This window comes from Rhipicephalus microplus, chromosome 9 (assembly GCF_043290135.1).
Source record: "Rhipicephalus microplus isolate Deutch F79 chromosome 9, USDA_Rmic, whole genome shotgun sequence".
Taxonomy (NCBI): domain Eukaryota; kingdom Metazoa; phylum Arthropoda; class Arachnida; order Ixodida; family Ixodidae; genus Rhipicephalus; species Rhipicephalus microplus.
In genome coordinates this window covers 5,440,745-5,466,109 of record NC_134708.1, presented here as the reverse complement: position 1 = coordinate 5,466,109, position 25,365 = coordinate 5,440,745, and the positions used below count along the sequence as shown (strand labels likewise).

The 25,365-nt window shown below is 43.9% G+C and overlaps 2 protein-coding genes across 2 annotated transcripts in view; one reads left to right on the top strand and one right to left on the bottom strand.

Moving 5' to 3' along the window:
• LOC119163375 (uncharacterized) overlaps positions 1 to 18,634 on the bottom strand; it is a 38,897-nt gene extending 20,263 nt beyond the window's left edge. The window contains exon 1 of the mRNA XM_037415357.2: positions 18,469 to 18,634. Coding sequence (XP_037271254.2) covers positions 18,469 to 18,499 — 31 coding nt within the window. The 5' untranslated portion in view covers positions 18,500 to 18,634. The remainder of the gene's footprint in view (positions 1 to 18,468) is intronic.
• Positions 1 to 25,365, top strand: part of LOC119164824 (lysosomal alpha-mannosidase) — a 158,073-nt gene that overhangs the window by 37,442 nt on the left and 95,266 nt on the right. The gene's annotated exons all lie outside the window — the stretch shown is intronic.

The following is a 25,365-nucleotide window of genomic DNA, read 5'->3' as shown; positions in this document are numbered from 1 at the left end:
AGAAACACTCCCGCAGAGATGGAAAAAAAAAAGACGTGCGTAAACTTCGAAGGTGCTCTTCGTATCGCTCGAAATCTCAAGTCATTAATCATCGCGGATTGCTTCATTGAAAACTGCGCTCCGGAGCAGGATGTTATGTCTTTATGATTACCTATGGGGACGAAAAAGAAATTACACAGCAATATAAGAAGAAATAATGTGTAGTTAGCCATAAAACATTTGTTCAAAATTTGCATGACCAAGTTTCAGTTTCAGTTTATTTTCACCATTTTCACCAGTTCAAGTGTGTGTCTATTCGTTTTAGCTAAAACTTAATTTTTATTCACGCGCTATAGACACCATGCCCCGCCGTGGTGGTCTAGTGGCTAACGTACTCGGCTGCTGACCTGCAGGTCGCGGGATCGAATCCCGGCTGCGGCGGCTGCATTTCCGATGGAGGCGGAAATGTTGTAGGCCCGTGTGCTCAGATTTGGGTGCACGTTAAAGAATCCCAGGTGGTGGGAATTCCCAAAGCCCTCCACTGCAGCGTCTCTCATAATCATATGCTGGTTTTGGGACGTTTAACCTCACATACCAATCAATCAATCGAGAGTATAAGAAAGAAGGGAAAAAGGAGGAGGAAAGGCAGGAACTAAATCTTAGGTTATCTACTGCGCGCGTCGATTCATTCGTGCACAAAATTATTGCGTATCTTTCAGGGTACGCGCAGCACTTTCTATTTTGATAGTTTAATGTGCATTCCCGGGTTTTGATGGTTTGATGGGGTTTTTTTTCATGGTTTTATTTTTATTTCGTCATCCAATCAATCACAGAAATTTGTGTATACAGAAAGAGGTCCCATCAGTCAGAGACTGAATCGGGACCTCCCACAGTAGGAATATAGAAAAAAATCATTGATGCAGCAAACAGTGGTACAGAAAACATTTAATGAAATACATCGCAGGTAAAAACAAAAAAGAGTTCTACTTAAAAAAAACATTAGCAGAAAGCAGCAACAAAAACTGAAATGAGACAACATAAAAAAATAGAGATAATTCAACTCTCCTAAGTAGTTTTCAGATAATTAACATGGTGAAAGATAGTAAAAATAAGCTACGAGAAAAAAAACTAAACAGTGACATCTGATATCAGCAATTTAGGATGATGATCTGATGCTTTGTTAACGTTAGGTTGTGAGAAAGCATGAAAGGGAGCGGGAGTAATGCAAGTCACCAAAGCTATCCAGATAATGAGATGGATGAGAGGAAAGTCTTCATATCTTTTTTGAATATGCCGATTGATTCCGAGGCTTTTATTCCTGAAGGGTCTCAAAACTGCGCAGTTCTTTTCACCTCAACCCATTACTCTAATGTCGCTGCACAATGAAAATACAATGCAGATATATACTGCAAATATAATGCACATATATATCCTATAAAGTGGATGGGAGAAAGACTGCCGCTGTGTAGCTCAGTTGGTACAGCATCGGATGCTTTAGTCGAAGGTCGCAGTTTTGTCCCTGCTAGCGGCAATAGCATCCCTGTATACATCCCTTGGCATTATCTCTTCTCATGATTATTGTGTCTAACACAGAAAAAATGAGCCTTGAAATTGCCAGTTCTTTGCCAATTCTTTACTGTACACTGGAAGCATTCCGGGGGCGCCAGCACTCAGTGTATTGAATAAATATGCAGTAGAGAGACTATGCAGGGGCCAACAATCAACAGTGACTAGTATAGTGCGTCTGGTGTCCTATTACTCATCTTATGAAATACTATCAGCCTTACCTGGATTCACGTTTATGCTGACGCGCGTCTATGCACACGCATGCCAAGCTAGTGTCGTTCATGCACCATTTCAATATATATTTCATCTTCCATAAAAGCTCTTGGTAAATGTATCTTATGTTAATTGTCAACTCTTTCAAGAAAAAAAGTCCTTAGTTTTTTGTAACTGATATTCTAATGCACAATACCAAAAGGCACCAAGAATTGCACCGATTGCGTGAGATACTGGTGTTGAACAACATTGACACTATGGTAGAAAAAGCTAATTATACAAGGCTTACAGACTCAGATCAAGCCGTGAGTCAGGGCGAGTAATGTTTTAATGAGTCCAAGTTAGTTCGCTCGAAGAAAATATTCATGAATAATGAATTCGAGTGAGCCCGGCTCGGGAAAAGTTTGGTGCGTCTGTGTCCGATTGAACCCTAATCTCAAAAGACATTTCACGGGTGAGTCTGAGCAGGCTCCAGAAATTTTGCCCACCGATTTTCTGCAGCGACCACGTTTGATTAGTTCCCGAAGACACTAATTCTATCTTCATAAGTTAGGCACAGAAAACATTTCTTAAAAACAAAGTGGCGTGTTGTATTGTGTTCCTATTTCAAAACTAGGAATATGGACACAGTTTGGGCCCCTCTTGAGGAATAACCAGAATACTAAATTGTTTTGTACGACAGGGGAGATAGTGCGTGATCAGTGGACATGCTGGTCCCGCGCAGCCACACATTTGGGCGTAGTTTCTGAAAGCCACTAGGAAAACACCACAGCGTGCTGGAACGCCCGAAACCAAAAGGCAACGAGCAAGAAAAGCCGATGTGCGTTCAAGTGCCCGTTTTCACACAGCTGAGCTTGTCTTTGAAGTAGATGCTTGAAAGATAATTTGTTGGGATCCAGCTGAGGGGGAAAAAAAATTCTAGATCTGCGGCGCAGGCTGTGCTTACTGTTTGTGTCCCTCATCTTGTGTCTGCATACGCACGCTTTAATTTAGGGGCGAATCACCTTGGGTTATTTAGGGGCGAATCACCTGTCGGCGTCTAATATCGTCATGGCGTGTCATGAAGTTCATCATAAAAGGATGTGTGTATCCCTCTACTCGCCAACACTTCTCCAGAATTGAGCACAGCAGTTAGCTCAACAAATAACCGGTAATGTTAGGGGATTGTAGGGCCCCTTCCCTGCATGCCTTGCCCTTTTGCCGTTTTTTTTTTTTGTTTTTGGTATACGATGAGCGTTCACTGTTTCAGTTTTCGTCTCCCTTCTGATGGAAGAGGAACCATTCCACCAGTGTCTTAAAAGAAGACGGTAAATAAAACTTTTTTATGCCACCGTTCCGGCACACATCTCCTAAAAAACATAACTGCGGTGAGTCAGCGCAGCTGTAAAAGAAGCGATTGGACTGCCAAGCGGCACGAGACACGCGTGAAGGCCGTCCTTTTCTCTCGGAAGCAGGACAGCCAACGACAAAAGAAAGATGTGAAAGCGGGAGAACGACTTAGAAACCATAAGGCACTAAAAGGAAAGAACCACCACTGGTTTCCTGACGATTTAGCCGAGTTGCAGCCGCGGACCATGGCTAGACTGTGAGCAGCTCTGGTTCGAGTGGGACGCGCAGGCCGTCGCGAGTGTCGTAAAGGTCGGAAAGCTCACCGCGGTAAGCGCCGCCACGAAGCGGAAGATAGTGCGGCGACGACACAAGGGCGGTGGAAGCAGTCATTTGGAAAAGATTCCAACAGCTAGCGCCACAAAAGCATCGTGCTAGAACTGTGCAGCGCTGTGAAAGCTGCGGTGCTGCCGGTTTCTAACTCGTGCAGCGTATACGCGGCAGTAATTTCTTGTGGAACATTACAGCCCGAGGTTGTTGTTAGTTAATAGGTTGTCGAGCTGTGGTTCTGCCTAGATATATAGAAAGAGGATGAAAGGTTGTACCAGCCTTTCCTTTGCCTGAATGTCCTGTAACCGGCTTGCACCTGATTTACATCCATAAACCAGGGCAGGTGATTGATTGATATGTGGGGTTTAACGTCCCAAAACCATCATATGATTATGAGAGACGCCGTAGTGGAGGGCTCCGGAAATTTTGACCACCAGGGGTTCTTTAACGTGCACCCAAATCTGAGTACACGGGCCTACAACATTTCCGCCTCCATCAGAAATGCAGCCACCACAGCCGGGATTCGATCCCGCGACCTGAAACCAGGGCAGGTGTATGTTGGCAGAAAAAGAATAAGCAAAAGCAGAATCAATGTGCAGGACAAGGTCTTTCAGTATGTGTCAAAATACGTGGTTTGAACGAAACTTGAAAACTTCTTATTTCTATCATATTTATTTATTTATTTATTTATTTATTTATTTATTTATTTATTTATTTATTTATTTATTTATTTATTTATTTATTTATTTATTTATTTATTTATTTATTAGAATACTGCTAGTCTGAATGCCAAACTTTGGGCAGGGGTGGTCGGTACACTGAGCACAACAATATGCCCGAAGTACAAAAAATTAGGATTATACAGTAGTAGAGATAGTGTTTAAGAAAAAAAGAATGCGTTGGTTCACATAGAGAAAAGCAGAAAATACAGTCCATAATTGCCATGCCATACAAAGCAATAACAAAAACTGCACGGAAGTAGTGCACGGCTGGTTTTGCTGTACACTAAAAAATCTAGATCCACATTATAGAATTTGAAATTCTGTTATCTTTAGACTTAAATCTAAATACCTTTATATAGCCATTAAGATTATAAACTGCTTACATCGAGCATTTTTTACACAAAATTAGGCGCGCTGGAACTTCTGAATATGATTGCGGTTTCGTAGATGAAGACATATGTCACCTCCTTCTAGAATGCCCACAACACTAAACACCAAGACGCCGACTTAGATCATGCTTGATGGCTTTAGATCGAAGACCATTCAGTTTAAGGAGACCATTGGACTATTGGCCAACAAGAGGCTTACAAAAAAGTGCAGTGAGAACATTGAAAGCTTTTCTTGAAGACAGCGGCATTCTTGGCCGATACTAGTGCTTTTTTTTCTTTTTTTTACGTGACGACCATACTTATGTGACTGTAGACTATTATGTTAACAATTATGTGACTGTTGACTGTATTTATTAGTTACTCTTCAGTATTTTAACATCACCGCATATGTGCATATATGATATTGTTGAATACGTTATTCTGAAATCTCATTTCATAGTATATATTGTACATTGTGTTCTTACAATCGTATATAGTATGTGCACCGGACTTCTTAAGCTTTTAAACTTGAACCCTACGTGCTGTATGTTTGATAACTGTAAAATATAAGGAGCAGCCGGTGCCTAATTTGCGCACCCATATCTCCATACCTCACGTAAATAAAAAAAGAACAAGTAATTAGGGAGCCCAGGTATAACAACGTTGATAGTGGAATCAAAGTCGATCTGAGAGTTTGTTGCTATTGTGAAGACAAACACATAACGGAAACTTTGGCGACTGCGTCATGAACACACGACAAAAAATACACAAGGCTTGCACTAGTCGATGTGTATCTTTTTCGCTTCGTCTTCCTGTGGTGTTAGCAGAGTATTTCAGTGTGCATTCAAACCCCGCCAGCCAGTCTTTCCGTTTCGCTTGTAAAATAAAGCAGGGCTCTCATGGCCCGTAGCCCACACGACCATGGAACTCATGTTGCGAAATTCATGTGCCTTTTGTATTCCCAAATGTTCTAAGCTTCACTGTGGCAGCATTCCTCTTTTCCTTTGCTACTAGTGATTTTTCCTGTACATCCACGTATCTATCACCCTCATTCCCCTATACTCAGAGGTAGTTGTATTCTCTTACTCTCGGTATTTCTTGGTCCTGTATTGACACCGCCTGATCGTTGGGATTATTGAATGCCATCAAACCACATTTTCTTAGACTAAAGCCCAGCTTCCACCTATATCCGCGGCCGCTGTATATCGCCTCGACTGTTCGTAAATAACACAATATCGTCCGCACGAAATAAATCTGGAAGCTTTTGTTAAGTCATCACGCCGTCTTGTTTGTGTGACAGATTAAGACCAACGTTTTGGTCTTCTAGTGTTTTCGGACAGAGGAACGCCAGCTACCTACTGTTTATTGACTGCAAAAGCTGGGGGAAAAAAGTAAACGTTCAAGCATGTACAGTAGAGTGGAAAAATGACGTCAAACATGCTATCGCGTACACTCTCCACTAAAAAAAAATAATAAGGTAGCCTCGCAATCGGTGTGCCAAGTCGGAAGTAAGTACGTAGCTGTCTAGCTTTTTTTTGTGTGTGTGCGTGTCTTCTCTTTTTTTTTCTCTCCTCTTCTTTCTCCTTTTGCGTTTTCTGTCCTGTTTCTCTCTTATTTCTATATCTACCTCTCTATTTCTTTTTCTTTCTTGCTCTTTCTATATTTCTTCACGGTTGCTTTTCTTTCTCACTCTATTTCGCGTTTGCTTCCTCTTTTATTCCTATTTTCATTCGTGTTTTTCCTCTTACACCAAGTGCACTAGATTTTTTGCTGATGATTATAAGTGATGACCATCAAGGCGCTTGAACAACAAGAGGGAGAACACATGTCGTTGGACACACTGTGAGTATGCCACACATGCAGCATTACGCCAAGCGAGGGTACGACAGCATATGCCAGCCCAGCACCCTAAAATGAACGTTATTTAAAAGAATAGCTCAGAACTGTATTGTACAATTGGTGTGTCAGTGGCACAGGTGGACTTATTACCTTTAAATGTGAAACGCTTCTAATACCTCCCTCACCGTTCGACCTCTGCTCTTGCCAATAATCTAAGCTGGCATGAAATGCAAGTTAAGATTGTTCCAGTATCAACCCCAGCGAATATGTGGTTGACATGGCCAGAAATCAAACCCTTGTCCTTATAAAAACAATTGTTGGATTTTAACGTCTCAAAACGAGGGTATAATTCTGAGAGACTCCATAGTGCAGGCCTCCGGAAATTTCGACTCCCTGGAGCTCTTTGATGTGCACCTAAATCTAAGCACACGGTCCTCTAGCGTTTCCGCCTCCATACAAAACGCGGCCGGGATTAAATCTCATGACCAGCTGGTCAGCAGCCGAGCAGCATAACCACTAGACCACCTTGGCGTGTAGAACCCTCTACTTTGGTTAGCAACGCGACATTATAAGGTTTTATCTCCTCGCATTCCGTGCAATCAATGAGCTGCACAGCGCAGCCAACAGAACACACTGCCGGGATTACTGGACAGCGGATTACTGCCTTATTAATTACGGAGGGTTCAAAGTGCTCCATTGATTCGATTTCAGTACCGAGTATAATTCTAGCGGCGCATTGGGACCGAAGTACATCGAGAAAGAATGAACGTCTCGGCCAATCACGTGACCGCATTCAGCGCACATGGTCTGCAATAGACTCGTTGAATCTAGCTTAAGTTTAGCCTCACCATCAGGTAATCGCGCTTTCTATATGCTAAGTTATTTCCTGTCCCATCACTTTGGTAATCTCAGCTATACCCACAATCAGTGCTGATGAGGCGACGAGGCATTTCTTCGAGGAAGTTTAATATCAGGAGATTAGGAGGCTTGATTAGCTTCAGTCATTGCAAAAGTGAAGGAAAAAAGCCTGTTTGCCCTCAGAGGCTTTGAGCTTCTAAGAACAGGTCGATATTTTCTTAGACTTCGCGCTTTGAGCACGAGTTCTTAGGCAGCGATTGGTAACGGCAGCAGAAGGAATGGTTAATATGTGTTCATCTTGAAGCAGCCTAAACACATGATTGGATAACACAAGCGCTGAATTACAACTGGGTGCTCTATTCAAACATAACAGAAAAAGAAATAAAAAGAACGGAACCTGAATGCGCAACCTGTTCACATGAAAAAAAAAAACTACAGGCTTGCAACGTCATTACGTCTTACCCGTATAAGTCAACTCGAGTATAAAAGAGACAATGAAAGCTTTCACTAACTGCAAAAAGGCAACACGTGCGATGACACACCATCCATTACATTGCTCGATTGCCAGTTGGCTAGCTTAGATAAGACGTAATGATGCTACGAGCATGTAGTCTTTTTTTCCCGGGTGCCTATAGGTTGCGCGTGCATGTCCTGTTCTTGCCGCTTTTTTTTTTTTCGTTTGAATGATGCTCTCAGTTGTCAGTCAGCCCTCGTGTTGTTCAGTCTTCTGCTGGATCTCTCGTCTTTCGCGCTGCTTCAAAATGAACAATTGCTAGAACGCATTTGTCTCAACGTGTCCCATCTGTACAGTGTGGATTAGGCCTACTTGCCAAAAGCTTAATTAATTACAGGAGTATGCTGCAATTATTCTTCTGTGATAATTGCAGAATATTGAACTCCTCGAACCGGTTGACACCCGAGATTAGTGGTGACTAAATTTCTTTGTAAATAAAATTAATAGATGCCGCTATATTTTGCTACTGCGCGTCAATTATGTATAAAATGAAATTTTAGGAAAATACAGTCAGCAGGACAAGCAAGTGTCAACGTAAGACAAATCGTCTTGACGAGTGGAGAGCATGCAATCGTCCAGGAGAGAATGCTTCGCAAGCTCTACAAGTACAAATGGCGGAGGTTATACTAGGAAAGCATAGCCACGTTTCGCTGAGGCTGCGTGCGCTATACCATCCACCCACCGGCCCATCTCGGTCATAAATCCGCGCAAACCGCTACCGCAGCGAAGGAAGGTCCGCTACTCGTGCCCACCTGACGTTCGCATTCGACTCACAGGGGAGGCACAAAGTTCACGATGACCATCCATTGTCCCTTTGGCGGACGAAGGTGAACACTGTCTGCATTGCGTGTTTTCTTGTGTCACACTACGTGCAATATTAATGACATGAATCCAATGAATCTGCAGAATAAATGGTAGAGAAGGAAAGGCAGGGAGGTTAACCAGTCCAGAATAAGCAGTTTGCTACCCTACACGTGGGAACGGGGCGGAGCAGATTGAAAGAGAGAGAGGAAAATAAAAGGGAAGTGGGGGGGCGGGATGTTATCAGCAGTACTCGTATCGTAATGTAAATGCGAAGAGACAAAAGCGGACGAAAAAATAACTTGCCGCTGGTAGCGACCAAATGTGCGATCATCGAATAACGCGTCCGATGCTCTAGCAACCGAGCGACAGCGGTGGTCATTCCCCTGGGATAATTGGGAGGAATTAGATAATGATAATTAGGTATAAATGAGGTCTGTGTTGTAGCTAAGCATCTAATAACGGCACAATATGCATAAAATGATGACGAAATTGGCATGAAGTTGACGAAAATAGCGTTGATATGAGCTATATTTTACCCGATCGTAACTGCCAAGTGATAGTATGTACGATCGGCAAACAACACTGTAAGACGCTTTACAGCCTTTACCTCTGTTCTTCATAATCGGATGACAGCTAGATCGTTCAACGAGGATAGACCCAGTTCAAAGCGAAGAAGCGACAGCAGCCTGCAATCATCACAAGTGTTGTCGCCCTCGAGCTAGACGGCAAACTGAAACGAAAAGAGGTTCCAGTTAACAACGTGTGTTCTGGTGTCGGGGGGAAGAGGGAAACTATGTGAAGGGTGAAGAAGGTATCGAGGGGCCATCCAACATCTGTTGGCCAGTCTTTTTGCTCGCTGGGGCTCGTTTCCAAACCATTGGACTAACGAGCACCGGTTCCCTTTTGTGTTCCATGTCGTCTGTTATGTTTTACGATGCTGAAAGCCCGTTTTCGGCGCTGAATGAAGTCCTTCTCTAGTGGAAGGCTGTCCCGTTTCCCGGTGGGAGACTGAACACTCGCGCTAGTGAAGTGATCACACGGAATAAACAGGTGAATGTCTTTTGCTGTGACGATATAGCTCTGGCTGTGAGGAGGTGCGCAACATGACTGGTCAACGGACTTGCTGAGAAGGTGGAGGGGAAGAAAAGAAAAAAAAACGAAAGGACAAAGATTTTCGGTGTGTTTTTTTTTTGCATAAAAACGACAGGCTATGGTGCCCAATGTGCGTCCAAACTTTATCACTGTATTTTCGAAGTGGGGAGATAACTGTCATTCATCTATCATCCATTAAAGCAGCCAAATGACACGAGCATCCATTATTTGGGCTTTGCATTTTCTTTTTCACGACATTAGTACAGCACAGCAACCTTTACAAGGGATACCAGTCGTTCTTTCAGTGCTGTTATACCATAAATGACTCATTTTTCGGTGAACACAGTACGAGAGTTCGTCATGTTTAGTCTTTCTCGCGTTTGCTTTGCACTCCTAAGCATCAGCATCATCACAATCTCGTTCTCACTTTTTTTTTTTTGCTTCAGCACATGTACTTCAACTTCATGTCTTCGGAGCAAGCGATGATATCTCTCGATTGCAGTAGAGTTGTTTAGTGGCGCGTCGGACGTCCATTCACACTGAAGTGAAGGGGGAAACGGAGGGGTAGGTTTCATGAAAATACATGTTGACAGACTTCTGCACTGTGTGTGTATTTTCTTTCCTGTGTGTGTCGTTCGTGTGCGTTTTATGATTTTTAGCAGTGCCATTAGTAAGCTTACTTACATGTCGCCAGTCCCAACACGATAAAACTCTCGTTACGCGACGCTTATTTCAGCGCCTAGAGCCGTGTCGATAGACATCATGTTTTATGTCCTGTTAGAAACCTCCCACTATCTATTGACTAGGCAGTTCTTGATTAAAAATTGGTGTGTTTGGACAAAAAGAGGAAGGGCAGGGTGGTTAACCAGACTAGCGTCTGGTTCACTGGCCTGCACAGGGGATAGGAGAACGGTGATTAAAGGGAGAGAAGCAGAGAACTGCACGCCCAAAGGAGTGCAATTAGTCACTGAGGCTGGAGCTTCACTGACCGACATGGTTTTAGCGTTCTGACATGATAGTTCAGTAATTACCACGGCTTTCCCATGGCCCATCCATAGGCTGCCGAGTCAGCGGTAACCCTGGAAGCCGCTTAGGCTTCTTTGTTGTCGAAAGTTTTCGTTAAAAAGATGATCACTGTAGGCGTTGAATTTATGTGGGCTAATCTGTGTGGGCAGTAAATTTGTGCGGGCGGTGAATCTGTGTGGACAGTGTGACAACCATATACGACAGCAAAAAACATGTAACTCACTCTGACTTGCTCAGTAAATATATTTTACACCTAAGGCTCAATCGGAATTGCCAAAGTTTTCCTCAGCCGGGCTCACTCGTACTCGAACTAGCCAAAATATACGCTCACCCGCACTCAGACTCACGACTCAATGCGAGTCTGAGCTAGTCGACTCCATCAACGCATAATTGCCTATTTCGATGATGGCGTCGGTGATGCTTAACGCCATTATTTCACATTATTGGAGCTCTACTTGGGACTTGTCGATCTCGTTTATGCAAATACGAGGCACGCGTACCTTTGCAATCCAGTAAGAGAATTTTTCATTCAAAGAGATGACTCACACGAGATGATGGTATTAAAAACTTGTGAAATAGCATCGGCTTGGGGGAGGGGGGCGGGAAGGGCGGTGGTTTAGCACATTTCTCTCAGTTACTGACTGACGCCTCTGATCAATAAATATTGAGCTCTCGTATGAACGCTAGCTCGTTGATGTAGGCGTGAGTGGAGAGAATTGTGAACGTGACTCGACATTAAGGCGGAACGCGGTTCAGAAAGTGGGGTATGTGACAATACGTCGGCAAAAAAATGTGCAGCTTTTACGGACTCAAGAAGTACATTTACCCTTAGGGTCCACTGATATTCGGTTTCACTAATTTTTTCCCTCAACAGGTCTAACTCTGATTAAGGCTCACTGGAGCTTTTCTCGACGGGACTCGCTCGCACTCCAACTCGCCAAAATATAACTGTCGAAATCACTGACACTCATCGACTCACAGCTCGTTCTGACTCGGACAAGTTGTCACTCATTATTTAGTTAGCAGACCTGTGCTGGTAACTCCTTTAAAAGATGAAGATATTCCTGAGAAGCTTAGCTCAAGGTGTAAGAATGCCATTAGAGTCAAGCTAATGGGCCAAGTTGCATAAATTTGCGATTATTCTTTCTGAGCCATCCGCCATGGCAACGTATGTGCGTAACGTGTTCTGCATTTGTAAGCTCGAGGACGACGGTTTATTCCTAGCCACAGCGACAGTGTTTCGATGACACACAATACAAAGCACGCGTGTGCTTAGATTGGGTTGCACGTTAAAGAACACGAGGTGGTCTAAATTACTCCGAAGTCCCCCACCATGGACTAGCTTATAATTATATTGTGCCTTTGGCAACTGAAACCTCAGAAGTCAATATTTTTCGCTCCTGTTGTGAGTCATGTTCCACGCCTACGTTTGCGTTTCTCTTCGTTTTTTCATCTTATTTAAAAAATTCTCGCTCAACACTTCAGGTAACCAACGCAGGACAGAGTATCACTGAAATATAAAGACTTTGATGAGTGGCCAACAGCTGTCGAACAAAAGGGTCATCTCTGAAGTCGTGAGCACCGGTGCGAAAATTTTCCTTCTACCACTATCGATTCCTTCTGTCGTGTAAGAATACCAGCTATCGGCAGTCGGCGCCATGTACTGTGCCTGCATGTACCTCGTTTGGCACTCAGCGGCGTTTGTTTCAAAATATCGAATCCTCGCAGAACTGAGAATAAATAAATAAATAAATAAATAAATAAATAAATAAATAAATAAATAAATAAAACTGGCCAAGCTTGCACTGAGCCGCGAGCCTTGAAGCAGCAAAAGTTGACAATTCCGAAGAGTAATCTACGCTAGGTGATGCTGAGCAGTGTCTACTTTGATTCTCGACGCATGGAGATAAATGACGTGCAGTTACAGACTCAACACGGTTGTCTAAAACCCCGCACTCGTAGCCGGCCTCCCATCGCATCTCGGAGCCGTCTTTCCCCGGTAGTTTTTCGTCTCGCGTACTCGACTCGCCGCCGTCACTTCGTAACCATTTCCTGGGCAAAATGTTGCCTTCTTATTATTATCCTAGTTCTTCACTGGAAGTTGTGTGTAGTGGAATTCACCCCATTTCTGTAGCGCATACTCGTTTGTGATAGGATAGTTTTTTTTTCTGCTTGCCAAGCCAAATTTCTGTGTCGCATGGCCATTCTATGGGCTAACATTGCTTTCATTTTTAATGCACTGTCCGCCCCGATGGCGTAGCAGTTACGGGGCTTGGCTGCTGCTCCTAAGGTCACGGGTTCGATCCCAGCCGCGGTGGTCACACTTCAGTAACGGCGAAATGGCCCGAATACTGTGAGATATCAGCGCACGTTAAAGAATACCAGACGGCCAGAATTTCGGGAGACCTCCGCTACGGCGTCCTCCATAATTATATCGTGGTTTTGAGATGTGAGATCTCAGATATTATTAATACTTTAGTGGGTTAACGGTGAGTAGTGATGTTGACCCAATTCGTGTGGTCCATACCCGTTTATAACTATGATAGTAATTTGGTGGAGAAGGAACGATTTGCTGAGCATCTTCACTGTTTAAAAAATTGCAACTCAAGTACACGTGCGTTATTCTGACCTTGCCTTTGTCCTCCTTTACTTTCTCTGTTCAGTACGTTGAACTACAGATAACTCGCGCACGTACATTGCCTATAATATAACGCATTTATGTTGCCAACGTTTTTTTTTTCTAACCAAATGGGTTGTAATTGGCATTGTCAGACGTTCCAGATGAGAAAAAAACTGGTGTTCGTAAGAGAAAAAGAAACGCCGTTCCCAAGGTGACATTTCTTACAAAGCGGCTATTCTCTTCTGCTCCATCCTGTTCCAACTTGCTTGCTGTGGAGAGATTAAGCTTCACGTCACCTTGGCTGTTCCGTTTCTCTATCAGATGGGAAACAACTTAAAGTGAGAAAAAGAGAGAGAAAGAGAGCACAGAGAGTTCAGCCACTGCGATAGTTCAGCCACTACAGAAATGATGGAAACATGGATGTGTCCCTGCTTGAGGACTTCGAACGCACTTGTGGCTTTGTTATTGTTGGGTTTTGGCGTTCGTGTTTTACAAAGAAACTGATCATCGTGAACTTCGTTGCATTTTTTTTTAATGGCTCAGCCTAAACAAGGTTAAATCGGGGAAGTGTGAGTGCTGAAAGTTCGCCGGACTTCATCCTGGAATGAAGTGGCCCCAGGCCACAGGGAGCCAAAGGGAGCCGAAAGAACTAAGCTTAGATGAATCCGTATACTACTCATCATTGCCATGCTGGCTGAATCACCGTGCATTGCAGATCCCATAAACACTGGTGCCAGGGATTCTTCCCGCGCGTTTATCATAAACTCTGAGAGAGAGATGGCATTATTTCAATAGCTTGCAGTGTGAGGGAGGGAGGGAGATTACTTAATTCAGTTCACACTAGTAAATAAACTCAACTTAACCTGGCTGGACCCACTCGAGTACGATTAGGTTAAACCTGACGGCCTATATGCGCGGGCCCTCTGGATCATTAGAATTTCGAGGTTTGGTTCTCGGACCTAATGAGCTTCCTCCTAGTGTCCCAATTTAATGTTGTCGCCTAAAGGCAACCTACGAATTTCACAGTTGAGTTGTTTAAGCTAAGCGTAGTTTGTGCAGGTTGCACGAAAACTATCGTCATTATCATCATAAGTGGAGACGTGCCACAGAAATTGGGTGAATGCGACTTTCATCCATTAGTCAAAAAAATAAAAGCAAAACTATCAACATTAAACGAGTATGTGCCACTGTCCAGCCGCTCAGAAAACCCTCATCTCAAACGATATTGGCCATAGAAATCGAGTGAGTTCCCTTGATTCACATAGGCACGCTGAAACTGGAGACAACAGTTTCCCCAACAATAAATGGCTGCGGTGCGGCGGCCGAAGTCCCCATAAGCGGCTACAACGAGAGAATGCTAGGGAAAGACGGCTGCGAGAAGACTCCGAAGCGATGTATGCGCCAACATTGACATTCCCGAAGTTCTTCGAGAATGCTTGGTGTCAGCGTGACGTTCTGCTTTTCGACATGAGTGTCGTGTCAGCGACTGTCTGCGGCTTAACTCGAACCACTCTGCGCTAAAAGTTGACGTACGAACAACCCAGCGTCACCTATAGAAAGCCTATAGCAATAATGCAACACAGAAGCAACCCCTAGCTAAGGCCTAGAAAAAATCCTAGAATCAACCAGATTAGTGTTTAGAATCGTCATGTTTGCTGGTTGAAGTCCTGCGTGGTTTAGTGCAACCTTTGCCTATTTTCTTTCGCTAGTTTCTGGAACAGTCAGAGACAACGTCTTGTCGGCAGCGTATAAGCTGGGGGCATTACTGTCACAGAGGGTCAGTGGCGAAAGCATAGCTTGATGGAGCTTTCCGACCGAAGATCCAAATGATTGTCGGATGTACTTGAACCACGGGAGAACGTGTGAATCGACTGCGACGTGCTTTGGGAGCATATGACATCCGGCGATGGCGATCATTTTTCATATCGATTGTTTATGGCTTGGACCCACGTGCTTTACCGAGATTGAACACTGCTCTCGCATTCTTTTCATAAGAACGACGTGCTACGACGCAACATCAATTTTACGGGCTCAGCCCGAACCCTTCCAAGGCTGTCAGCATCTCAAAAATGCAGCACAAAGCTTGTTCGTGTTGGCGCCATGAAGGCTCCTAGAGAGATCTTAGCATATATGACAAAATCAAAATAGCGGTGAGCCTTTACATCAGGTAAACAGCGGCTGTTGAGATAAAGCTGATGCGAAAACGTAGCCTTTCATCTTCAAGATGTTTTATTTAAATTACGGAAAAAACGTGGTTGGTTTCATTGTAGCCGGATGTTTCAACATCATGGTAATAACATTCAAGACTCATGCAAATTCAAGAAAGAAAACAAAAAATAACTCAAAATGATCAGTATCACCATGTTTGTATACCATATAAAGTGTATAAAGCATGAGCATAGTCTGAAGACATAGTAGTTCAATTCATACAGCGTGGTTACATAGCAGATGCAGTGTGCAGATAACTTATTGAGGACTTCCATATATCTTGACATATAAATATGCTCATTATTGACTCGAAGCTGTGGAAGGGATCGATAAGAACAACTGTAGACAATGGTCTATAATTTTCAGATAAAAAAATCCCGACTAGCGCTCTTTGACCCATCTGAATGCGACTAGAGCACACTATACGTTCACTCTTCAGGACCAATAGACAAGAAAGCCGAGGAGAGTATATGGGATGTTATATGCAGCAAATTATGGTGTAAGTGTGGCGAAGAAACAAAAGTAAACGAAAAGGCAACTTGTCGCTGGTATATAGGGACCGAACTTGCGATCTTCGAGCAACACGTCCGATGCTCAACTAACTGAGCTACAGCAATGGTCATACCCCCATCCCCCCCACGTCCACTTTATGGGGTACGCATTGTATACTTGGGATGGTCAGTGAAAGCCTGGCAAAGAAGAACGAGTCGTTAAAGCTTTCCTTCTTTCGCTTATATATTCACTAGCATGGCGAGGCGTCGTGCAGTTAAGCTCCGAAGTAAGACGTGGTCATGGACATCGTCCTTAATGTGTACGATTATGCCTGCTGATAAGCCTGCCGATTAATGAACCTAGAAAGTATAGGAGAGATTACTTGTATGTTCCAACTGTATAATAGTAACTATAAAATGAACACGAGTGAACCAATATGGATGAAATATTCACTTGCCACTGGTAGAGAGCGAACCTACAACCTTCCAATAACGCGTCTAACCCATTTAGTTACCCGTTCACTTTATTAGGCATTGATGTTAGGCATGATTGAGGAAGTGTCAGCCAGCGCCACTCGCAGCAATGAGGGCGAGTGTGGAGCACTCTTTTGTTTCCATGGTGGCGTCAAGCAACACGTGAACTTATTGCGATCTGGACGCTCACCATTAAGCCCACGCATAGTACCTAAGGCCTCAAATCTGCCTTAATTAAACACTCACTGTTAGTGAACACACTCACTCCCTTCACTCATTCACTCACTTGCTCCCTTCAATCATTCCCTCACTCGTTCGCTGAATTACTCACTCACTTACCCTCGTCCTTTCCGAAACGGTTTTCTTGCAACGCCCGTGATGGGGATGTAAAATGACGCGCAAGTGAGTGATATCGACTTTAAGGAGCAGCAGAAAGCACCAAAAAAAAATTATCCGCAGACTCGCTACGCTAACCAAGTCGGCGCTCAAGTAACGCGGAGAGGGCTGCAAACGCTTATCGTATTACAGCATGCCTGATGCGCCAAAGTGGGCGTATGTATGCAGTAAACACCAAGTGAGACCAGCTTTCGCTAGTAGGTACACAACAGTCCACTATGAGTGAGAAAGGATGACTGATTATGACAATTGGAAAGCTATAAGGTGACATTTTTTCGGTTCTGTGAAGGGGCTGACTTGACATTTAAAAAACACAACTCCACTCGGAAGCATACTGTATATTGGATGGTCATTTGAGGAATCTTTTCAGATGCTTAGCTACATATCTTAGTGAAGTCTTATAAGAAAAATATTAGTGTATTTCAGCATGACGTATTTAATATTTTCCCTGTTTGACATATACAACTTCGCTGCAGTTTAATGTGTTACAAAGTTAGTTTTCTTTTCATTTAGACATTTTTGATCTGTAGCAATTAAGAGATATTCACAATCTTTGTAATGTTATCGCCACAGAAGTAGTAAGTTGGAACATTATTGTATTCACATTACCAAAGGTTTTTTTTTTTTTCCCCTGTTGCTTGCTACATGCCATGATACCTGCATTTACACGTAGGCTCTAGCACGGACATAAGGAGCCTCGTCTCAACATATCCTGCGTCCCATGAGTGTTATTCAAGACTGGCTCTTACGCTGGTCAGTCTTCTGCATCACCCGCAGTAAGTCACTGATGTAGGTAAGGTAAGCTGGACATCACAGCTGCTAAACAAGACACATTGCTCCTTCGTAACCTTTCTAGGTATATCTAAATAATTTCTGCAAATGATCTAACGAGCGTGTCTTTCATTTTTGCATTTGATTGTCAAGAGGAATCGTTGAACAAATGTCGCAACTGAAATGTGCTGGCGATATGGAAGGAGGTGTAAAACACCTAGCGAAAAAAAAAACGAGCGAGAGAGAAAAGCGTCAATCATAAACCTGAAGACCAAGTGGTGCAAAAGTGTGGTCCTTTCTTCGGTGTCCACGATATTACTTCAGGAGAAAACAGATCACGCTGGCATTCATGGTTGACGCTCTTTTCTTTTTCATGCCTTTCCCTTTTGTGCTTTGCATCATTTTTTTTTTCAAGTGAAGCATCCATCAACTGGTCCATAAAGATTGACCATGCTCGTGATGCACGCTCGTGTGCATAGTCCGTGGCCACGTCACTGCCGATCTGTAAAGTGAGGTGCGAGCAGCTCCACTGACCTTGATTTTATTTTATTTTCTTCATTACTGGTTTATTATCGTCCCGTTGAGCTCAACAACAGACACCACTTAGAATAATACACAAAACTACATCAACTTCAAGATAAGCAACAAAAAATAAAGAATGAAGAAAAAAACAGGATTAGCGTTCCTTAATATTTCTTTCTGAAAGTACGTTAGAGGTTCAGAAACAACGTCCCGTTGTTTTGGGCACATCTCTGTACTGATCGATGCTCTCCCGAAAGAGCTCACGTGCAGGTCACCTGTCGCACTGAAATCCCGCTGTTTTTGTCCGCTATAAACAGTGGAGGCCAAGAAGCGTCGAAAGGTATCTCACCTGTGAAGCAATAGCGACGGAGGCGCGGCATCCTCACCTCAGACGCGCGAACTCGTCTCTGTCGGAGCTACGACAACACGGGAGCGCGAAGTGAGCTGTGCTTCCACCAAGCGCGGCACACGATTACGAGCAAGTACAGCGAGCGATCAGAGAGCTACCGCGCTACGCACAGAGCCTCGCGTCGTCTACAACGCTGCACGTCCTCGTGGGACGAGCGAGAGCCCACCAAACCGCCCACTTCGGCCGAATCGGAAGTGTGGCGCCCTCTCCGAGCACCCGCCAAGACTAAAAAGAAAGTGTGCGATCGGTGGCTATCGGGCAGGACGAGAACTTCCCGTACTAGAGAGCTAAAACTGCTGCTTGAGTGAGTTGGTTCGTGTTTGACATCTTTACCAGAGCGAAAACACGGAACGGTTATAAACAGACACGGTAGTTACCTCGAAACTGATTTATTACATTGAACGCAGGGCCCGGCGAGCGAGCTGTTCGATAAATTGTGGAGGCAACTGAGATTCAGAGGCTTGGTGAAAGACGTGTCAGCGAGCCCTCTCCCTCCCCCTCCAAGGAGGAAGTACAACCTACAGCGAATGCCTTTTCGAAGCTACTTTTCAACCCAGTCATAATTTTGTATCGTGTAACTGTAATGGTTTTGTCGTGTTTGTCTGTCAGTTTTTGGTTTATTTATATTTTATACTTTCGCTTTGAATATCAGCGACGGGCCGGATGTTTTAAGAGTTTTGACTGCACCGTCCCCTTTGCTTCAATGTCTTTTTCAAGTAACCTGTCGTCACGAGATTTCTTCACCACTTTATTTTGTCAAGTTATCTTTCCGTTGCATTGTAGAGCGCCATGAAGGCCTTGCGTTCAAAGAAATAAATCAGTTGTGAGTTCAGCGCTGTCAGTGTGTGTCCCTCGCTAAGCGTTCCGTCTTTTTGCACTGGTAAACCTGTCTCAAACGCGACCAAGGAGGGCCAGAAAAATTTTAAATGACACAGCTTCGCAGAATCTAATCTTCCCTCACTCCCACCCACCAAGCAAGATAGTCTTGGCTAACCAGAGTGGAATTTAGATGAATCAAATTGAACTTATGTGGTAATTGGGCTGCGAGGTTGACCAAGCCATAAAAGCTAGAATTATCACCTTGAGGTGAGCCTGGCCACTTCAGGCAGTGAGCAGCTGAATAGAAGACAATCAAAGCACTTCATGCCAAGAAAAGTATTGTGGATGTTATTAAAAGTAATTGTAATGTAAATGTGAATGAAAAAAAGTGCATGAAGTGACAACTTACCGCAGGAAGGAAACGAACCTGCGACCTTCGAATACCGCGCCGGTGTTCTATACCAATTCAGCTACTACGGCGGCTATGCCCCACAGCGCAGCCAGTGGCCGTTACGGCGAGTGTGAAACACTCTTTGTTTGCTGTTGGCGTCACGTAACCCGTGATCTGATTAATAATTCCTTGCTTAATACAGTGGAAGGCATCAATTCTACCAGAATGACACCCCTCGCTATGAATAAAGGAAGAAAGGGACATTAAAGGGCTTGCTTTTTTTAGACACAATATAAGTTGTTATTAGTACGCGTATTTACGATCATATATACAAATTAATGGCATCGATCCTTGAAAGAGATACATTTATGCTTCATTTGTTTGCCGAGAGCTGCTGAAGAAAGTCCTAAATGATGGGCTGCAGAAACATTCTTTCTGGTGGTCATTGTCAAAAATTGTAGCTTGCTGAGCCAGTTTGTTTATCCTAAACTCCATTTCTTTCGTTATCGTTCAAAATCACGACCGCTGGGTTACTTTGGTACCACAGGTGGTGTGACGTTCTGGGCATTCACACAAACATGCATAAAAATAGCATCGTAGGGTGGTCATGTGGCCCCAGCACAAACATTTCTACAAAAAATACAGGTACCATGCTTTTCGAACACTTGTAATACTTTTCTTTACCATTTATCCTACATATCTTCAAAAAAAAATAAACGAAACAAGGCTTCAAAGGAATGAAAAGTCCCTGAGTGCAAGCCTGTGTAGATACGCACGTACATATGGCAAAACATGAAAAGGAAAGATATGTTGTATCGCCCATTGATTTGCTGTGTGTTCACGTCCGTGACTAAGCAATAGCTCTATTTTATCCAAGGCATAAATCGAAACGGGATATACGCTTCCAATTATACCATCAAGATGTAAAAGCACAACCCAGGATGAAGAAAAACCACGAGCACATGAACGAGCATCCTCCCGTTCGCCCTGGGTTGCGTCCTTTTGAGCTATAGCCGAACAACATGCTTTAGTAACGAGAGAGAAACGAGAAAAAAGGAAGGCAGGGAGGTTAACCAGATGCTAGTATCCGGTATGCTACCCTACATTGGGGTTGGGGAATAGGGGGTTGAAAGAGAAAGATAGAGTTATAAAATAAGAGAATTTTTTAGTAATAATCCTTCATATATATTATGAATAAAACAGGCACTGAGCCCAAAACTACGAAGTTTCCTCGCGACTCTCTTAATCTTACTTGGTAGGACATAACAGATCTTCATGCGCGATATACGCGTATATACACAAACACACACGCACACACTGTCGCAACCTGACAGGTGTGTGTGTGTGTGTGTGTGTGTGTGTGTGTGTGTGTGTGTGTGTGTGTGTGTGTGTGTGTGTGTGTGTGTGTGTGTGTGTGTGTGTGTGTGTGTGTGTGTGTGTGTGTGTGTGTGTGTGTGTGTGTGTGTGTGTGTGTGTGTGTGTGTGTGTGTGTGTGTGTGTGTGTGTGTGTGTGTGTGTGTGTGTGTGAGATGCATGCTTCACTTCCAGTCCCCAGAAGTAATAAAGGCTTAACGGCGCTTATCGGCATTAAGAAGCTTATGTACAGCTTTACGACGTCTTATTCTGTCCATTTAGGAAGTTCGCTGAAGTATTAGAAGTCCTAGCACAGCGCCAGGTGCGAGTGCTATAAGCTTTATGGGCCAGCTTTCGCCGATCCTGCCGTGAAGCTTTGGTTTGATCCCTTATAATTAGCAGTCAAGACCATGTGTGCCCATTTTATTACCTTCTTGGGAGGCGTTTGAGACTCGGGAAACTTGAGAATGATTATTAAAGGAACTTGAGTCGGTAGGCATTGATGTGCCTTGTCTGGACGCCCTGGGCTTCAGAAGAAAATACAAGGTTTAGTAAAACGAAACTGTTTACATTGGTCTCAGTGAGAGTAACTCAGGTTATGTGAAGGATCACTTTTTTTTAAAAACAAAACTTTGCAACTGATCAGAGGGGAAAAAAAGAAAAAAAAATAAGGTTGATCACATGGTAATATAGGATCTACATCTACATTCCGTATGCTGGCCCGCACTAGGGTGGTGCTGCTGAGAAAACGTTCGTCTTGGTAAGAAGTCGAACCTGCGACCAACGCCAACGTTATTGACGAGAGATCTGAGTGAGTGTTCCACCAACTGGAGGTCATTGACATGTCGTTCGTTTTCAAATTATTATTATTATTATTATTATTATTATTATTATTATTATTATTATTATTATTATTATTATTATTATTATTATTATTATTATTATTATTATTATTATTATTATTATTATTATTATTATTATTATTATTATTATTATTATTATTATTATTATTATAACTGAGGTATTGCATTCCAAACCCGTGGTATGATAATGACGGTCGCGGTATAGTGTTGGGCCTAGGAAATTTCGACCACCTGGGGTTTTCTAACGGGCGCTGGCATCGCGCCACATTCACGGGTCTCGGTCGCTAGCATATCACTTCCATCGCAATGCGACCACCACGGCCGGAATCGAACCCGCGACCTTTCAGGTCAGCAGCCGAGCGCCATAGCCACTCATTAATCGAGGCGGACTATGGTTCCCTTTTCATCTTGAGCATCTTCTCAATACTTTCGCAATGAAGGACACCAGTATTTACCAGAAAAGCCACTTAAGAACAAGATAGAGCAAAAGACAAAAATAAGACACTTAAGAGGCACATTAAGACACGTACACGTCACGCACGCCCACCTACGTCAGTGGCGTCCTTCGACGACCACCTTCCGACGTATGCCGTACGACATGTAAAGTTGACACAGCAATTGCTTCATGCGTGGAGCACAGCATGTTCTTCTCAATTTGCATGAGATGAAAGGCCACATCGCCTTAGAATCTGCATACAGTTCTTTTTTCTTTTGACACTCTGTGCCATGTTCTGCCATACTAGATGCTCGTCTGAGCGCATAAAGAATGACATGGAAACGCCATCAGGGGAGGTGAATCGCGTGTCGAAACGGTGCGAAGCAAGGGCCGCCATCAGAGGAACACATATACAGCGGTCATGGGCAGCGGCAACGCCAGTCATTTCTGTAGCTGTTTATCGACGTGGTTTCTCTCTGCTTCACTTTCTTGGCGGCATCTTCTAAGCGTGGGTTGCCGCTAAGCGTGTACACGTTGGACAAAAAAAAGCGCTAACATTGGACGATGGATGGTGACACGAGGAGGATGTTTTTGCCCGGCTTTGGCGCTGCTTTTGAAGCTTTAAGTTGTGTACTAGCTGACTCGCCTCTCGCTACTTCTCCAGCGTGCATCCGTTTTTTGATCCAGGCACCGCTACCTTATTTGCACGTTCTTGCAGAACTCTAAGGAGTGCCATGGCTGACAGTGCCACAGAATAAATGGTACACTAGCGACGCAAATTCACTCTCTCGAGTAAGCCTCGATTACTCATTTGAGTCAATATCTCTCTCGTCTACCGATTGTTTTAATAGCTATGCAGTTGCGAAGCCTAATAGTGAATTTTGCTGTACCCGTCGAACTTCCTTTTACGAAACTGTTCTCGGATGTCATCGAAGTATAGTTCAGGCTGCTTCTTCGTACCTAGAGTCGTTTACTTAAATTGCAGGCTCCAGACATAAGATACCATTGCACAAGAAATGTTGAGGCACAAATACACAAAATATACATCTCTTTTTAAATACACACTGTACACAATCACAGAATGGCGCAGAAATACATAAACTCGTCTGACATTCATCCGCTTTCCCTTTACATCTGTCTCACTATCAGCAGTCCGTGGTTGTTGCAAAGGCTGCTGACGTCATAGTCAAGTTTTTTCCACTCATCTGAGAGGTACACTACGCTTATTTGTGTATTTATTTATTAGTTTTTCAAGCGAGGCTCTAGTGTGCCCGTTGAGCGGTGTCGCCGTTGGCATTGCGGTTGTCGGCGTAGCCACTGATCTCGACATCACTTCCTTCCTTCGCGTGGCCCCTTGGTCGGAGCTCATCCTCATGAACGGCGAGTTCGCACACCGTGGCTGGCTTTGCTTGCCCACCATTGTTGCTCAAATTTGAGCATTCATGCTTGTGTAATTGTCAATTAAAAAGCAATTATTGCGCATGTCTGAGCACCATTACAACGCGTATATATTCTTCATGTGCGTATTTTACTAGAAAAGGCATGCATAAGTAATTTTAAGGACCGTAGCGCTTATCACGCTGCGCTGACCATGCAACGCTTGCACGGAAAGGCGAGTGTTTTCAACACTTTGCTATGACGAGACGCTGGTGGCACCTACCCGTAGCCTTGCGCTCTACACCTTATCACCTCTGAGATGGGTGCGCACACCCGTCTTAGAGCCTTTGTTTTCTAAGAGAACTGCCAGATGGCGCTCGTGTCTCACGTGTGACATGACTTTATGCGTCATGTCACACGTGAGACACGAGTTCGCCTCCGCTGCACGCTCGAGGCACTCGAACGCAGCGCCTCAATAATACCATTCACAGTTTTTCTTGCGCAGAACATCGAATAAAGTTTTCACTCTCTACACGCAAGATTATCGTCTTTCGACGACATTTTCAGATTAAATGCAGATACAGGCCAATATTTTTTTCTCTTGCGTTCTTCCTCGGCTGGAAAGCGGCTGTGAATCAAGCCACTGACTTGGTGTTCTGCACCCTTGCGCTACTGCACCCTAACGACAAACATTGCAACAACACTGGCACTCCCGTCGCTGCACCTTTCTACTGCTGGGCGTTTGCCAGACATCGCTATGACATCGCTATGAAGGGCCTCGCCATAAATCAAATACAGCAGTGGAGCACACGACATATTCCCGCTATTATGGCTGCACGAGGCACATATGGCTGGCATTGTGTGGTTAGGCTAGCATCGTATCACCAAATCACCACAAACTCGGCCAGGCGCGCGGCGTGCGATGCATGTTTTATATGTCTGCGCGTGTGTGCACGTAATACTATGTATGTGCTCCTGTGTGTGGAGTTTTACGCAAGACATTTCGCTTTTTATATTGCCACGGGATCGTGCACGTGTACTGTAGGTCGAAGATGGAACTGTTTATTTGGTCCAACTTGTGGCCGGTCGACGAAAAGTCAAATTACAGCGATGCACATTGGCACCCACTGCGGCGAACAGAGCGCCGGCCCTCGATCAACTAACAAGCGGTGAAGCGCGTCGGCATTTATACAGGTGCCATAGAACATTCCAGTTTTATCGCTAGCGGCCACGCGATTTCCAGAATAATCTGTAATGTGCGCGTTGCGCTCGTAATCTTAACAAAATCATCTACTACAGTCCAGAAGTTTCCCGAACACTGCAAATGCTGTTTGCGATGAACATTACTTACAGTGTGATGGGGCGATAACAAAACTTGAAGGAATGAGGCAATATGCTAGCCTTAAACATTTGCAGTCTCTTACACAAAGGTGATTCGAAGGCAATAGCCTTTGTGGCAATGCGTGATACTTTGAAACTTCACGTCAAAATAAGGTGAGTCATTTGGCTCGCCATGCTTCATTTCGTGCTCGTCGAGCCTCTTACGGCTTTGCATAGTTCTTCGGTCCATCAAAACTTGTTGTGGGGCTGGTTAGCAA